Here is a 15833-nt window from a genome sequence, read left to right as displayed (position 1 = left end):
CCTCACGTCTGTGTTCCTCACGTCTGTGTTCCACACGTCTGTGTTCCACACGTCGAAGTTCCTCACGTCGAAGTTCCTCACGTCGAAGTTCCTCACGTCTATGTTCATCTCGTCTGTGTTCCACACGTCTGGGTGTTCCTCACCTCACGCCCATGCGTCAAGCATAAAACGGCCTTTACTGTATTTGTGTGGCAGTTACAGTGCCTCCTGCAGGCCTGGCAGAGGCACTACATTGTTCTGAGCTGTTTTCATGTGGGCGGGGCCTAAATCCACGATGGTCAGGATGACGAGGACTTCAGTTTGTTTCATGTAAATGTGACGAATTGATCATATCACAGAATAAAAAGTTTCTGATGAGAAATAGATTTTTCATGTTTTTTCAAAACATGTTTGGATAAAAGTGATTTTACAGCTGGTTTTTGGAGGTCTGACGAGTTCCCAGCTTCCTGACGAGTTCCCAGCCTCCTGACGAGTTCCCAGCTTCCTGACGAGTTCCCAGCTTCCTGACGAGTTCCCAGCTTCCTGACGAGTTCCCAGCTTCCTGACGAGTTCCCAGCTTCCTGACGAGTTCCCAGCTTCCTGACGAGTTCCCAGCTTCCTGACGAGTTCCCAGCTTCCTGACGAGTTCCCAGCTTCCTGACGAGTTCCCAGCTTCCTGACGAGTTCCCAGCTTCCTGACGAGTTCCCAGCTTCCTGACGAGTTCCCAGCTTCCTGACGAGTTCCCAGCTTCCTGACGAGTTCCCAGCTTCCTGACGAGTTCCCAGCTTCTTGACGAGTTCCCAGCCTCTTGACGAGTTCCCAGCCTCTTGACGAGTTCCCAGCTTCTTGACGAGTTCCCAGCCTCCTGACGAGTTCCCAGCCTCCTGACGAGTTCCCAGCCTCCTGACGAGTTCCCAGCCTCCTGACGAGTTCCCAGCCTCCTGACGAGTTCCCAGCCTCTTGACGAGTTCCCAGCCTCCTGACGAGTTCCCAGCCTCCTGACGAGTTCCCAGCCTCCTGACGAGTTCCCAGCCTCCTGACGAGTTCCCAGCCTCCTGACGAGTTCCCAGCCTCCTGACGAGTTCCCAGCCTCCTGACGAGTTCCCAGCCTCCTGACGAGTTCCCAGCCTCCTGACGAGTTCCCAGCCTCCTGACGAGTTCCCAGCCTCCTGACGAGTTCCCAGCCTCCTGACGAGTTCCCAGCTTCTTGACGAGTTCCCAGCTTCCTGACGAGTTCCCAGCCTCTTGACGAGTTCCCAGCTTCCTGACGAGTTCCCAGCTTCCTGACGAGTTCCCAGCCTCCTGACGAGTTCCCAGCCTCCTGACGAGTTCCCAGCTTCTTGACAAGCTACAGTTTGAATATGAGAAATGAGTCAGCTCATGTAGCTCGTGTGTGTGTGTGTGTGTGTGTGTGTGTGTGTGTGTGTGTGTGTGTGTGTGTGTGTGTGTGTGTGTGTGTGTGTGTGTGTGTGTGTGTGTGTGTGTGTGTGTGTGTGTGTGTGTGTGTGTGTGTGTGTGTGTGTGTGTGTGTGTGTGTGTGTGTGTGTGTGTGTGTGTTCAGGTATCCACTCACAGCAGCAGCTTTGTCCCAAAAACACAATAACTTGATTGTTCAGGAGGAAGAGGGGAGGAGGAGGAGGAGAAAGAGGAATAATATTTCAAATCACATTCATGTTATTTCCATTCATGGATTTTATATCAATTTAAAGTTTTTTTTTGTTTTTAAAAAAAATATCAGTTCATCTGTTCTTCCTGTTTGATGTTCTTCATGTTTTCAGAGTTTCAGTGCAGCTGCTATGGTTCCACAGCAGGTTACCATGGACACACACACACACACACACACACAGGCATTATTAACCCCTTAACGCCTGAATTAATTTACAAATATAAACAACAAAATAATGATTTTAATTATAAATGAAATTGGGGGTCAGTGCTCATTAAAATGAAAACATGAGTACTCTCTTTGGGCTCTTATTCAAAATAAAAGTAAAAGAAAATAACATGTTTACATTGAATACCTCCTACTAGAATTATACTTCACAAATTTAAAAGTAGACTTTTTATCAAGAGAGGAGTAAAATGTCTCCTCTGCAGGACTTCCTGTCATCAGAGTTCGGTTCTTTTTTAAAGCTTCTTTCACCTCAACAGCCACTCCAAGCTCTTTTCTGATCAAACATCATTTCCCTTCTTTGTATTTTTCATTTGAGACGCTGAAGAAATGTGAGCAGTTGAAGAGAAACTCATGAGAGCTGCCAGTTCACATTCCAACTACTGCGAATCACTGCACTGAACAAACGGCACATTAATTACAACATTAAATATCCGAAAAGGATTGGCTCTGCCCAAAGCTGCTCCTGCAGATGTTTGCTGTTGACATTTTGTTTTCTCATCAGTTTAATTTTCACATTTTCTTTTCAGTTATTTAGGCATCTAAAGTCACATTCTTGGTGTCATTTGCAATTTTTGTCTTTTGTTTAGCATGTATTTATAAATACAACAGCTGGAATGTAACCATGAAACAACGATGAATGAAAAAGACAAAAACATGAATTAGAGTCAGTAAAGATAATCTAATATGTCGTTCATAAAACTGCTCCCATTGGAGAGGCGGTCCCTAGTGTGTGTGTGTGTGTGTGTGTGTGTGTGTGTGTGTGCGCGCGCGCGCGCGCGCTCTCAGAGAGGTTAAATAGTGAAGTCAATTCAGCATCAGATCATCTGACAGTATATTGAAACAGAAAACTGTAAAAACATGAAAATATCATCTTGTAAAGTGTAACTCAATAACATAAGAAATGACGTTATGATACTTTAGCAATGCTTTTGTCGACTGTTTTGGTCTTTTATTTGAATATTTGTGAACATTTGAATTCGTGTGAAATAGTAATACTGACCTCTGCTGGCTAAAAAGGGGAAATGCTTCATATTTAAAAGCCCGCCCACCACCGAGCGCACGCATTCATTGGTTCAAACTGCAGAATGGGGCCTTTCGATTGGATGGACTATTTCCTTTCAGCCAATCAGCGGATTTGTTTACTTTGAGCCAGAGGTCAGAGTTGACGGTGTGACGGAGACGCGGACGTCGGAGGAGTCGTTCACCTTGAAGACGACACTTTTTTAACCGCGACTCCTGAGACGCTGAGCCGCAGCGGGGATGCTGAGGGTCGGCCTGACCTCCGTCCGCAAGGTGGGTGGAGGCTCCGTCCGCTAGGTGGGTGGAGGCTCCGCTAGGTGGGTGGAGGCTCCGTCCGCTAGGTGGGTGGAGGCTCCGTCCGCAAGGTGGGTGGAGGCTCCGTTAGGTGGGTGGAGGCTCCGTTAGGTGGGTGGAGGCCGGGGGACAGCGACAGTCGACATGGGCCCGAGGCCTTTTCTTTATCTGCTGTTGTCTACGGTGCTGTCTGCCGTCACACACACACACACACACACACACACACACACACACACACACACACACACACACACACACACACACACACACACACACACACACGTTGCTTTGCTAACGTTATCATCGTTAAACGATCAGGAAATCTTGTTTCCAGTTTGAAAACCAGAACATTTTAATGACGCTGACCCTCAACACCGTCTGTCCTTTGTCCTCCTGTCCTTCAGCTTGGGACAATGTGTCCTGGAGGAAGGTTCTTTCGTCTGCTGTCAGCTGTACCTGAGTCTCCGCCTCCTCCCAACCCAAGCCCCGCCCCCTTCAACCGAACTCCACGCCGAATGTCTCCAGAGAGGATGTCTCCAGACCGAACATCTCCAGACCAAACGTCTCCAGAGGGGACGTCTCCAGACCGAACATCTCCAAACCAAGCATCTCCAGAGGGGACGTACCCAGAGGGTACGTCTCCAGAGTGGACTTCTCCAGAGGGGACGTCTCCAGAGGGGACATACCCAGAGAGGAAGTCTCCAGAGGGTACGTCTCCAGAGTGGACTTCTCCAGAGGGGACGTCTCCAGACCGAACATCTCCAAACCAAGAGTCTCCAGAGGGGACGTCTCTAGAGTGGACTTCTCCAGAGGGGACGTACCCAGAGAGGAAGTCTCCAGAGTGGACTTCTCCAGAGTGGACTTCTCCAGAGGGGACGTCTCCAGAGAGTAAGTCTCCAGAGAGTAAGTCTCCAGAGGGTAGGTCTCCAGAGGGGACGTACCCAGAGAGGACATCTGCAGAGGGGACGTCTCCAGAGAGTATGTCTCCAGAGTGGACTTCTCCAGAGGGTACGTCTCCGGAGGGTACGTCTCCAGAGAGGACATCTGCAGAGGGGACGTCTCCAGACCGGGGGCCCCCCCCTGCTCCCACACACTGCTGTATGAGCGGCTGCCATAACTGCGTGTGGATTGAACACGCTAAGGAGCTGCTGGCGTTCTACCAGGACGGAGGCCAGGGGGCGCTGTCCGCCATCGAGGACAACGTGCTGGACGAGAACCTGAAGACGTACCTGAAGATGGAGATCCGCTTGTTAAACAAGACCTAAACACACCTTCCTTATTTTGCACATTTTCCTCTTGAATCTGGAACCGATATTTGATTATTTATTATTTAATATTTGATTATTTCATGTTTGATGATTAAATATTTGATTATTTATTATTAAATATTTGATTATTATTTAATATTTGATTATTTAATATTTGATTATTTGCCTCCAGTTTGTTCAACTGTTCCAATAAAATGTTTTTTAGAGAGAGAGAGAGAGAGACCTGGTCAGTCTGGAGTCAGAAAGCAGCTGCACCTTTGTGGGAGGAGCCTGAGCTGGAAGCTCCGCCTCCATTCTGCTGGTAGAAAACCTAGGAACTTCCAGGGGACAGCACTGAGAACCATTGCTGGTTAATGATACTGGTTAATAGGTTAATAAAAATAATTATTGCTGACTGGTCAATACTGACTGGTTAATGCTGGCTGGTCAATACTGACTGGTCAATGCTGGCTGGTCAATACTGACTGGTTAATGTTGGCTGGTTAACGCTGACTGGTCAATACTGACTGGTTCTTGCTGACTGGTTAATGCTGAGTGGTCAATACTGGCTGGTTAATGCTGGCTGGTCAATACTGACTGGTTAACGTTGGCTGGTTTACGCTGACTGGTCAATACTGACGGGTTCTTGCTGACTGGTTAATGCTGAGTGGTCAATACTGGCTGGTTAACGCTGGCTGGTCAATGCTGGCTGGTCAATACTGACTAGTTAACGCTGGCTGGTTAATGCTGACTGGTCAATACTGACTGGTTAATGCTGGCTGGTCAATACTGACTGGTTCTTGCTGACTAGTCAATACTGACTGGTTAACGCTGGCTGGTCAATACTGACTGGTTCTTGCTGACTAGTCAATACTGACTGGTTAACGCTGGCTGGTTAATGCTGACTGGTCAATACTGACTGGTTCTTGCTGACTAGTCAATACTGACTGGTTAACGCTGGCTGGTTAATACTGACTGGTTCTTGCTGACTGGTCAAGACTGACTGGTTCTTGCTGACTGGTAAACGCTGGCTGGTTAACACTGACTGGTCAATACTGACTGGTTAATGCTGACTGGTTAACACTGACTGGTCAATACTGACTGGTTCTTGCTGACTGGTCAAGACTGACTGGTTAACGCTGGCTGGTTAACACTGACTGGTCAATACTGACTGGTTCTTGCTGACTGGTTAATGCTGACTGGTTAATGCTACCTAGTTAATGCTAACCTGGTGAGATTAGAGCACAGTAGTTGATGGACAATAGAAACTTGGTTCCAGCAGAACCTCGCTGCTCTTCTTCTACTTTACATTTGACCTCCACTGGTTTGGAGGCGGAGTTTCCTCCGTCACTGTTTCCTGTTGGAGTGTTGATTCATCGTCATGACGACAGCAGCAGTTGATACCTGCCCCACTGGGGATACCTGCCCCACTGTTGATAACTGCCCCACTGTTGATAACTGCCCCACTGGGGATAACTGCCCCACTGTTGATACCTGCCCCACTGGGGATAACTGCCCCACTGGGGATAAGTGCCCCACTGTTGATAACTGCCCCACTGGGGATAACTGCCCCACTGGGGATACCTGCCCCACTGTTGATAACTGCCCCACTGTTGATACCTGCCCCACTGGGGATAACTGCCCCACTGGGGATACCTGCCCCACTGTTGATAACTGCCCCACTGTTGATAACTGCCCCACTGGGGACAACTGCCCCACTGTTGATAACTGCCCCACTGTTGATAACTGCCCCACTGGGGATAACTGCCCCACTGTTGATAACTGCCCCACTGGGGATAACTGCCCCACTGGGGATACCTGCCCCACTGGGGATAACTGCCCCATTGGGGATAACTGCCCCACTGGGGATACCTGCCCCACTGGGGATAACTGCCCCATTGGGGATAACTGCCCCACTGGGGATAACTGCCCCACTGGGGATACCTGCCCCATTGGGGATAACTGCCCCACTGGGGATACCTGCCCCTCAGGAGATGGAGAGAGCAGAATCACTGGGTCCATACATGTGAATCCACTGCAGGTGAATGGATGATGAGGGGGCGGAGCCTGGTGAAGGTGGAGTAGTGAAAGGTGTTTGTGAGGGTGGATGAGGGGGCGGAGCCTAGTAAAGGTGGAGTAGTGAAAGGTGTTTGTGAGGGTGGATGAGGGGGCGGAGCCTAGTAAAGGTGGAGTAGTGAAAGGTGTTTGTGAGGGTGGATGAGGGGGCGGAGCCTAGTAAAGGTGGAGTAGTGAAAGGTGTTTGTGAGGGTGGATGAGGGGGTGGAGCCTGGTGAAGGTGGAGTAGTGAAAGGTGTTTGTGAGGGTGGATGAGGGGGCGGAGCCTAGTAAAGGTGGAGTAGTGAAAGGTGTTTGTGAGGGTGGATGAGGGGGCGGAGCCTAGTAAAGGTGGAGTAGTGAAAGGTGTTTGTGAGGGTGGATGAGGGGGTGGAGCCCGGTCAAGATGGCGTATGAGGGGGCGGAGCCTGGTCAAGATGGCGTATGAGGGGGCGGAGCTGGTTAATCTCAGCCTACAAGAGCAGCTCTCAGTCTCCGTCAGCTTCACAGCAAGTCGGGTGTAGAAGTTCACTCCTCTGCAGTTCGTCTGGCGGTTCTCCACCCAGCAGCCGGTGAGTGGACACACAACTCCATCACTGTAGTTGTTGTTGTCGTTGTTGTTGTTGTTGTTGTGGACACAACTCCATCATTGTTGTTGTTGTTGTTGTGGACACACAACTCCCTCACTGTTGTTGTTGTTGTTGTTGTTGTGGACACACAACTCCATCACTGTTGTTGTTGTTGTTGTTGTTGTGGACACACAACTCCCTCACTGTTGTTGTTGTTGTTGTGGACACACAACTCCATCACTGTTGTTGTTGTTGTTGTGGACACACAACTCCCTCACTGTTGTTGTTGTCGTCACACTGGGCATGTGACATTTTCAAAGACATTTTTTATCGTCACTAAACATTCAAGATGATCAAACTTCATCTTCGGTCAGAAAACATCAATAACGATCAAGAACTACTTCCACCAGTTAGAACATTTCTAATTATCTCTCAAAATATGTAATAAGATAGGAAAAGAATTGTGTATTACTTTCTGACCAGCAAGCATTTATGTACTTTTTGTGTATAAAACCTGATTAAAAAGACCAAAGTGGATTTCGATCAGATTTTCTTCACAACTCAATCAAAATGTAATAAAACATGAAGTCAACAAGTTATTGTTGATTGATTAGAGTGAGATTAGAGTGTAGTGTGTGTAGTGTGTATGGTGTGTGTGTAGTGTGTAGTGTGGACTGTGTGTAGTGTGTGTACTGTGTGTAGTGTGTAATGTGTGTAGTGTGTGTAGTGTGTGTGGTGTGTGTAGTGTGTAGTGTGGACTGTGTGTAGTGTGTGTACTGTGTGTAGTGTGTAGTGTGTGTAGAGTGTAGTATATGTAGTGTGTGTGGTGTGTGTAGTGTGTGTACTGTGTGTAGTGTGTAGTGTGTAATGTGTGTAGTGTGTGTAGTGTGTGTCGTGTGGACTGTGTGTAGTGTGTGTAGTGTGTACTGTGTGTAGTGTGTAGTGTGTAGTGTGTGTAGTGTGTGTGGTGTGTAGTGTGTGTAGTGTGTGTAGTATGTCGTGTGTGTAGTGTGTAGTGTGTGTCGTGTGTGTAGTGTGTGTCGTGTGTAGTGTGTGGTGTGTGTAGTGTGTCGTGTGTAGTGTGTGGTGTGTGTAGTGTGTAGTGTGTGTCGTGTGTAGTGTGTAGTGTGTGGTGTGTGTAGTGTGTGTGTAGTGTGTACTGTGTGTAGTGTGTGTAGAGTGTAGTGTGTACTGTGTGTAGTGTGTGTAGTGTGTGGTGTGTGTAGTGTGTAGTGTGTGTACTGTGTGGTGTGTGTAGTGTGGACTGTGTGTAGTGTGTGTGCTGTGTGTACTGTGTGTAGTGTGTGTAGTGTGTAATGTGTGTGTAGTGTGTAGTGTGTGTAGTATGTAGTGTGTGTAGTGTGTCGTGTGTGTTGTGTGTAGTGTGTGTCGTGTGGACTGTGTGTAGTGTGTGTAGTGTGTACTGTGTGTAGTGTGTAATGTGTGTAGTGTGTGTAGTGTGTGGTGTGTAGTGTGTGTAGTATGTCGTGTGTGTAGTGTGTAGTGTGTGTCGTGTGTGTAGTGTGTGTCGTGTGTAGTGTGTGGTGTGTGTAGTGTGTCGTGTGTAGTGTGTAGTGTGTGGTGTGTGTAGTGTGTGTAGTGTGTGTCGTGTGTCGTGTGTCGTGTGTAGTGTGTGGTGTGTGTAGTGTGTGTGTAGTGTGTACTGTGTGTAGTGTGTGTAGAGTGTAGTGTGTACGGTGTGTAGTGTGTGTAGTGTGTGGTGTGTGTAGTGTGTAGTGTGTGTACTGTGTGGTGTGTGTAGTGTGGACTGTGTGTAGTGTGTGTAGTGTGTAATGTGTGTGTAGTGTGTAGAGTGTGTAGAATGTAGTGTGTGTAGTGTGTCGTGTGTGTTGTGTGTAGTGTGTGTCGTGTGTGTAGTGTTTGTAGTGTGTCGTGTGTAGTGTGTAGTGTTTGTAGTGTGTAGTGTGTAGTGTGTGTACTGTGTGGTGTGTGTAGTGTGGACTGTGTGTAGTGTGTGTGCTGTGTGTAGTGTGTAGTGTGTAGTGTGTGTAGTGTGTGTCGTGTGTAGTGTGTCGTGTGTGTAGTGTGTGTCGTGTGTGTAGTGTGTAGTGTGTGTCGTGTGTGTAGTGTTTGTAGTGTGTAGTGTGTAGTGTGCCGTGTGTCGTGTGTCGTGTGTCGTGTGTCGTGTGTAGTGTTTGTAGTGTGTAGTGTTTGTAGTGTGTAGTGTGTAGTGTTTGTAGTGTGTCGTGTGTCGTGTGTAGTGTTTGTAGTGTGTAGTGTGTAGTGTTTGTAGTGTGTCGTGTGTCGTGTGTCATGTGTAGTGTTTGTAGTGTGTAGTGTTTGTAGTGTGTAGTGTTTGTAGTGTTTGTAGTGTGTCGTGTGTCGTGTGTAGTGTGTGTAGTGTGTAGTGTGTAGTGTTTGTAGTGTGTAGTGTTTGTAGTGTGTAGTGTGTAGTGTTTGTAGTGTGTCGTGTGTCGTGTGTAGTGTTTGTAGTGTGTAGTGTGTAGTGTTTGTAGTGTGTCGTGTGTCGTGTGTCATGTGTAGTGTTTGTAGTGTGTAGTGTTTGTAGTGTGTAGTGTTTGTAGTGTTTGTAGTGTGTCGTGTGTCGTGTGTCGTGTGTAGTGTGTGTAGTGTGTAGTGTGTAGTGTTTGTAGTGTGTAGTGTTTGTAGTGTGTAGTGTGTAGCGTGTAGTGTGTAGTGTTTGTAGTGTGTCGTGTGTCGTGTGTCGTGTGTCGTGTGTGTCGTGTGTGTCGTGTGTCGTGTGTCGTGTGTCGTGTGTCGTGTGTCGTGTGTCGTGTGTCGTGTGTAGTGTTTGTAGTGTTTGTAGTGTGTGTAGTGTGTGTAGTGTGTAGTGTGTAGTGTGTAGTGTGTGTAGTGTGTGTAGTGTGTAGTGTGTAGTGTGTAGTGTGTAGTGTGTAGTGTCCCGGTCAGCAGGTGGATCAGTCCACTGCACAGTCAGCAGTGTGCAGCTCTAACCAGATGAACCAGATGAACCAGATTAACCAGATTAACCAGACCACTCACCTGGAATGGAGAAGGGCAGTGCTCGTTAACTGGAGCTGCAGATTATGCAGATGATGCAGATTATGGAGAATTGGGTCGTGCTCAGTGCTTGGCCTCCATTTCATTGTGTATTTGCCAGAACTTGGCACAGACCCAAATACAAACTGGAGACAGAGGACAGGTGAAGGCTTTTCTTGAGGCAGAGGTGTCCAGAGGGGGACACCAGGTGTCCAGAGGGGGAGACGAGGACAAAACTACAACCAGAGCTGAGGTCAGCAACAGGGAGTCAGACAGGAAACTGCTGGGATGAAGTGACAAAGACATATGAAGTGGGACAGGAGGACAGGAGGACACAGACTAAAGACTTTCAGACAAGACAAAACACAGGTGGACACAACGATGGGAGCACACAGATGGAGAAGATCCTTGTTCAACCTCTTCTGGTCTGTTTGACTTCAGTTTCAGTTAGGATTAGGATTAGGATTAGGGTTAGACTCAGGATACCCAGTATCAAGTAGTAACTTTCTACTATCTGAAGCAGCTGTTCTTTCTCTTCTTCCTCCACCCAGACCGTTTGCTCCAGGAGCCCCCAGATCCTTCACTCCAGGAGCCCCCCAGACCGTTCGCTCCAGGAGCCCCCAGATCCTTCACTCCAGGAGCCCCCCAGACCGTTTGCTCCAGGAGACCCCAGACCGTTTGCTCCGGGATCCCCCCAGATCCTTCACTCCAGGAGCCCCCAGACCGTCCGCTCCAGGAGCCCCCAGATCCTTCACTCCAGGAGACCCCAGACCGTTTGCTCCAGGAGACCCCAGACCGTTTGCTCCGGGATCCCCCCAGATCCTTCACTCCAGGAGCCCCCCAGACCGTTCGCTCCAGGAGACCCCAGACCGTTTGCTCCGGGAGCCCCCCAGATCCTTCACTCCAGGAGCCCCCCAGACCGTTTGCTCCGGGAGCCCCCCAGATCCTTCACTCCAGGAGCCCCCCAGACCTTTCGCTCCAGGAGACCCCAGACCGTTTGCTCCGGGAGCCCCCAGATCCTTCACTCCAGGAGCCCCCCAGACCGTTTGCGCCAGGAGCCCCCAAGACCCTTCACTCCAGGAGCCCCCCAGACCGTTTGCGCCAGGAGCCCCCCAGACCGTTCACTCCAGGAGCCCCCCAGACCATTTGCTCCAGGAGCCCCCAGACCGTCCGCTCCAGGAGCCCCCAGATCCTTCACTCCAGGAGCCCCCCAGACCGTCCACTCCAGGAGCCCCCAGACCGTTTGCTCCAGGAGCCCCCAGACCTTTCGTTCCAGGAGCCCTCAGACCGTCCGCTCCGGGAGCCCCCCAGATCCTTCACTCCAGGAGCCCCCAGACCGTTCACTCCAGGAGCCCCCAGACCGTCCGCTCCAGGAGCCCCGCCCACTGCCGGCCCCTTTGTTTTGACAACCACTGGAAATGAATCTGGAACCACCAAAGGCTGAGATCAAGTCAGCCACCAGGGTCACCGGAGGCCCCGCCACGCCACGCAAGGGCCCCCCCAAGTTCAAGCAGAGGCAGACCCGTCAGTTCAAGAGCAAGCCCCCCAAGAAGGGCATCCAGGGGTAGATATGACTGCTGATGTGTGACGTTCTGCTGACTGCCCCCCCACAGACGGTCCCAAAGGAGAGCTGACCCCCTGACCCCTTGACCCCTCACCTCCTGACCCCTCATCTCCTGACCTCCCAATCCCCTGACCTCCTGACCCCTCATCTCCTGACCTCCTGACCCCTCACCTCCTGATCCCCTCATCTCCTGACCTCCTGATCCCCTCATCTCCTGACCTCCTGATCCCCTCATCTCCTGACCTCCTGACCCCTCACCTCCTGACCCCTCACCTCCTGATCTCCTCACCTCCTGACCCCTCACCTCCTGATCCCCTCATCTCCTGACCTCCTGATCCCCTCATCTCCTGACCTCCTGACCCCTCATCTCCTGACCCCTCCCCTCCTGATCCCCTCATCTCCTGACCTCCTGACCCCTCACCTCCTGATCCCCTCATCTCCTGACCTCCTGATCCCCTCATCTCCTGACCTCCTGACCCCTCACCTCCTGATCCCCTCATCTCCTGACCTCCTGACCCCTCACCTCCTGATCCCCTCATCTCCTGACCTCCTGATCCCCTCATCTCCTGACCTCCTGACCCCTCACCTCCTGACCCCTCACCTCCTTATCCCCTCATCTCCTCACCTCCTGACCCCTCACCTCCTGATCCCCTCATCTCCTGACCTCCTGATCCCCTCATCTCCTGACCTCCTGACCCCTCATCTCCTGACCCCTCACCTCCTGATCCCCTCATCTCCTCACCTCCTGACCCCTCCCCTCCTGATCCCCTCACCTCCTGATCCCCTCATCTCCTCACCTCCTGACCCCTCACCTCCTGATCCCCTCATCTCCTGACCTCCTGATCCCCTCATCTCCTGACCTCCTGACCCCTCATCTCCTGACCCCTCACCTCCTGATCCCCTCATCTCCTCACCTCCTGACCCCTCACCTCCTGACCCCCTCATCTCCTGACCTCCTGATCCCCTCATCTCCTGACCTCCTGACCCCTCACCTCCTGATCCCCTCATCTCCTGACCTCCTGACCCCTCACCTCCTGATCCCCTCATCTCCTGACCTCATGACCTATTGACCTCCTGATCTCTTGACCTCCTGACCTGTGTTTATGTTTGCAGCTTCGGGGACGATATTCCAGGAATGGAAGGCTTAGGCACCGGTGAGTCCAAATCAAAAACACATCACATCTCATCTGGATGTTAGAGGAGGAAGATGCTCTATAATCTGATGTTAGAGGAGGAAGATGCTCTATAATCTGATGTTAGAGGAGGAAGATGCTCTATAATCTGGATTAGAGGAGGAAGATGCTCTATAATCTGGATTAGAGGAGGAAGATACTCTCTAATCTGATGTTAGAGGAGGAAGATGCTCTATAATCTGATGTTAGAGGAGGAAGATGCTCTATGATCTGATGTTAGAGGAGGAAGATGCTCTATGATCTGATGTTAGAGGAGGAAGATGCTCTATAATCTGATGTTAGAGGAGGAAGATGCTCTATGATCTGATGTTAGAGGAGGAATATGCTCTATAATCTGGATTAGAGGAGGAAGATGCTCTATAATCTGGATTAGAGGAGGAAGATACTCTCTAATCTGATGTTAGATGAGGAAGATGCTCTATAATCTGATATTAGGGGAGGAAGATGCTCTATGGTCTGATGTTAGAGGAGGAAGATGCTCTATGATCTGATGTTAGAGGAGGAAGATGCTCTATAATCTGATGTTAGAGGAGGAAGATGCTCTATGATCTGGATTAGAGGAGGGAGATGCTCTATAATCTGATGTTAGAGGAGGAAGATGCTCTATGATCTGGATTAGAGGAGGAAGATACTCTATAATCTGATGTTAGAGGAGGAAGATGCTCTATAATCTGATGTTAGAGGAGGAAGATGCTCTATGATCTGGATTAGAGGAGGGAGATGCTCTATAATCTGATGTTAGAGGAGGAAGATGCTCTATGATCTGGATTAGAGGAGGAAGATACTCTATAATCTGGTGTTAGAGGAGGAAGATGCTCTATAATCTGATGTTAGAGGAGGAAGATGCTCTATAATGTGGATTCGAGGAGGAAGATGCTCTATAATCTGATGTTCGAGGAGGACGATGCTCTATGATCTGGATTAGAGGAAGATGCTCTATGATCTGGTGTCAGAGGAGGAAGATACTCAGGAGGAAGGTGTAACTTATCCCCCCCCCCCCCCCCCCCCCCCCCCCCCCCAGACATCACCGTCATCTGCCCCTGGGAGGCCTTCAACCACCTGGAGCTCCATGAGCTGGCCCAGTACGGCATCATCTGAACTCCCTGCAGCTCCGAGGCGACGGCCGACGGCTTACCCTACCCCTACCCCTACCCTACCCCTAACCCTACCCTACCCCTAACCCTACCCTAACCCTACCCTAACCCTAACCCTACCCTAACCCTACCCTAACCCCTACCCCTACCCCTACCCCTACCCTACCCTAACCCTACCCCTACCCTAACCCCTACCCCTACCCCTACCCTAACCCTAACCCTAACCCTAACCCTAGCCCTACCCTACCCTACCCTGACCCTACCCTACCCTAGCCTACCCTACCCTAGCCCTACCCTGGCCCAGTATGGCATCATCTGAACTCCGAGGCGACGGTTTCGCTCTCGTCAAACTGGAACGACACAAAAAAATGAAAAAGAGAAAACTGGAGTTAAAAAAGTAACTTTCTGTCCTGTCATACTTTAACGTCTCTCCCTCAGGAAACTCTTGCTCTCTTCTCTCCTCTCTCTTCTCTCTCTCCTCTCCTTCCATTTTCGCCTTTCTGCTTCCCTCCCCAACGAGCAAGGCAGCCTCACCTGGAGTTTCAGCTACCAACCTGTGGTGCTTCCTGCATCTAAACATGAATCTCTTCCTCCCTCTGTGTTGATCTCCACCCAACCCCACCCACCCCCCGCCCAACATTTACACCCTCCACCCAACCCCACCCACCCCCCGCCCAACATTTACACCCTCCACCCAACCCCACCCACCCCCCGCCCAACATTTACACCCTCCACCCAACCCCACCCACCACCGCCCAACATTTACACCCTCCACCCAACCCCACCCACCACCGCCCAACATTTACACCCTCCACCCAACCCCACCCACCACCGCCCAACATTTACACCCTCCACCCAACCCCACCCACCACCGCCCAACATTTACACCCTCCACCCAACCCCACCCACCCCCCGCCCAACATTTACACCCTCCACCCAACCCCACCCACCACCGCCCAACATTTACACCCTCCACCCAACCCCACCCAACATTTACACCCTCCATCCAACCCCACCCACCCCCCGCCCAACATTTACACCCTCCACCCAACCCCACCCACCCCCCGCCCAACATTTCCCCTTCCACCCAACCCCACCCACCACCCGCCCAACATTTACACTCTCCACCCAACTCCACCCACCACCCGCCCAACATTTCCCCTTCCACCCAACCCCACCCACCACCCGCCCAACATTTACACTCTCCACCCAACCCCACCAACCACCCGCCCAACATTTCCCCTTCCACCCAACCCCACCCACCACCCGCCCAACATTTACACTCTCCACCCAACCCCACCAACCACCCGCCCAACATTTCCCCCTCCACCTAACCCCACCAACCACCCGCCCAACATTTCCCCCTCCACCCAACCCCACCCACCCCCCGCCCAACATTTACACCCTCCACCCAACCCCACCCACCACCGCCCAACATTTACACCCTCCACCCAACCCCACCCACCCCCCGCCCAACATTTACACCCTCCACCCAACCCCACCCACCACCGCCCAACATTTACACCCTCCACCCAACCCCACCCAACATTTACACCCTCCATCCAACCCCACCCACCCCCCGCCCAACATTTACACCCTCCACCCAACCCCACCCACCCCCCGCCCAACATTTCCCCTTCCACCCAACCCCACCCACCACCGCCCAACATTTACACTCTACACCCAACTCCACCAACCACCCGCCCAACATTTCCCCTTCCACCCAACCCCACCCACCACCCGCCCAACATTTACACTCTCCACCCAACCCCACCAACCACCCGCCCAACATTTCCCCCTCCACCCAACCCCACCCACCACCCGCCCAACATTTCCCCCTCCACCCAACCCCACCCACCACCCGCCCAACATTTCCCCCTCCACCCAACCCCACCACCTTCCTGCCGGCAGTACGACAACGTCACATGACGTTTCTCCTCA

General features: G+C 51.2%; 3 protein-coding genes across 5 annotated transcripts; all 3 read left to right on the top strand.

Annotated features, from left to right (window-relative positions):
* The first annotated feature begins 3029 nt into the window (after positions 1-3029).
* oxld1 (oxidoreductase-like domain containing 1) lies at positions 3030-6544 on the top strand. 3 transcript variants are annotated; one of them, XM_080517144.1, is made up of 2 exons: positions 3030-3167; positions 3593-6544. In XM_080517144.1, the coding sequence occupies exons 1-2, from the start codon at positions 3135-3137 to the stop codon at positions 4451-4453; spliced, it is 894 nt and encodes a 297-aa protein (XP_080373270.1). In that variant the 5' UTR covers positions 3030-3134; the 3' UTR covers positions 4454-6544. The 3 variants fall into 3 exon arrangements, with proteins under 3 accessions (XP_080373270.1, XP_080373272.1, XP_080373271.1); XM_080517146.1 differs by having other exon boundaries at positions 3061-3279; XM_080517145.1 differs by having other exon boundaries at positions 3061-3299.
* A 3796-nt stretch (positions 6545-10340) lies between these two features.
* On the top strand, positions 10341-11464 carry LOC308145658 (uncharacterized protein). The gene is made up of 2 exons (XM_080517147.1): positions 10341-10466; positions 10593-11464. Exons 1-2 carry the CDS (start codon positions 10437-10439, stop codon positions 11445-11447), a joined length of 885 nt encoding a protein of 294 aa, XP_080373273.1. The 5' UTR covers positions 10341-10436; the 3' UTR covers positions 11448-11464.
* On the top strand, positions 11460-14860 carry pde6gb (phosphodiesterase 6G, cGMP-specific, rod, gamma, paralog b; the record flags this gene model as incomplete). Its single annotated transcript, XM_080517148.1, has 3 exons — positions 11460-11605; positions 12719-12759; positions 13820-14860. 3 exons carry the CDS (start codon positions 11460-11462, stop codon positions 13894-13896), a joined length of 264 nt encoding a protein of 87 aa, XP_080373274.1. The 3' UTR covers positions 13897-14860.
* Positions 14861-15833: the final 973 nt, after the last annotated feature.

The sequence above is a fragment of the Blennius ocellaris genome, assembly GCF_963422515.1.
Source record: "Blennius ocellaris genome assembly, chromosome: 21".
Classification (NCBI taxonomy): Eukaryota; Metazoa; Chordata; class Actinopteri; order Blenniiformes; family Blenniidae; genus Blennius; species Blennius ocellaris.
The sequence above is the reverse complement of the archived record's forward strand: the minus strand, read 5'-3'. Positions and strand labels throughout refer to the sequence as shown.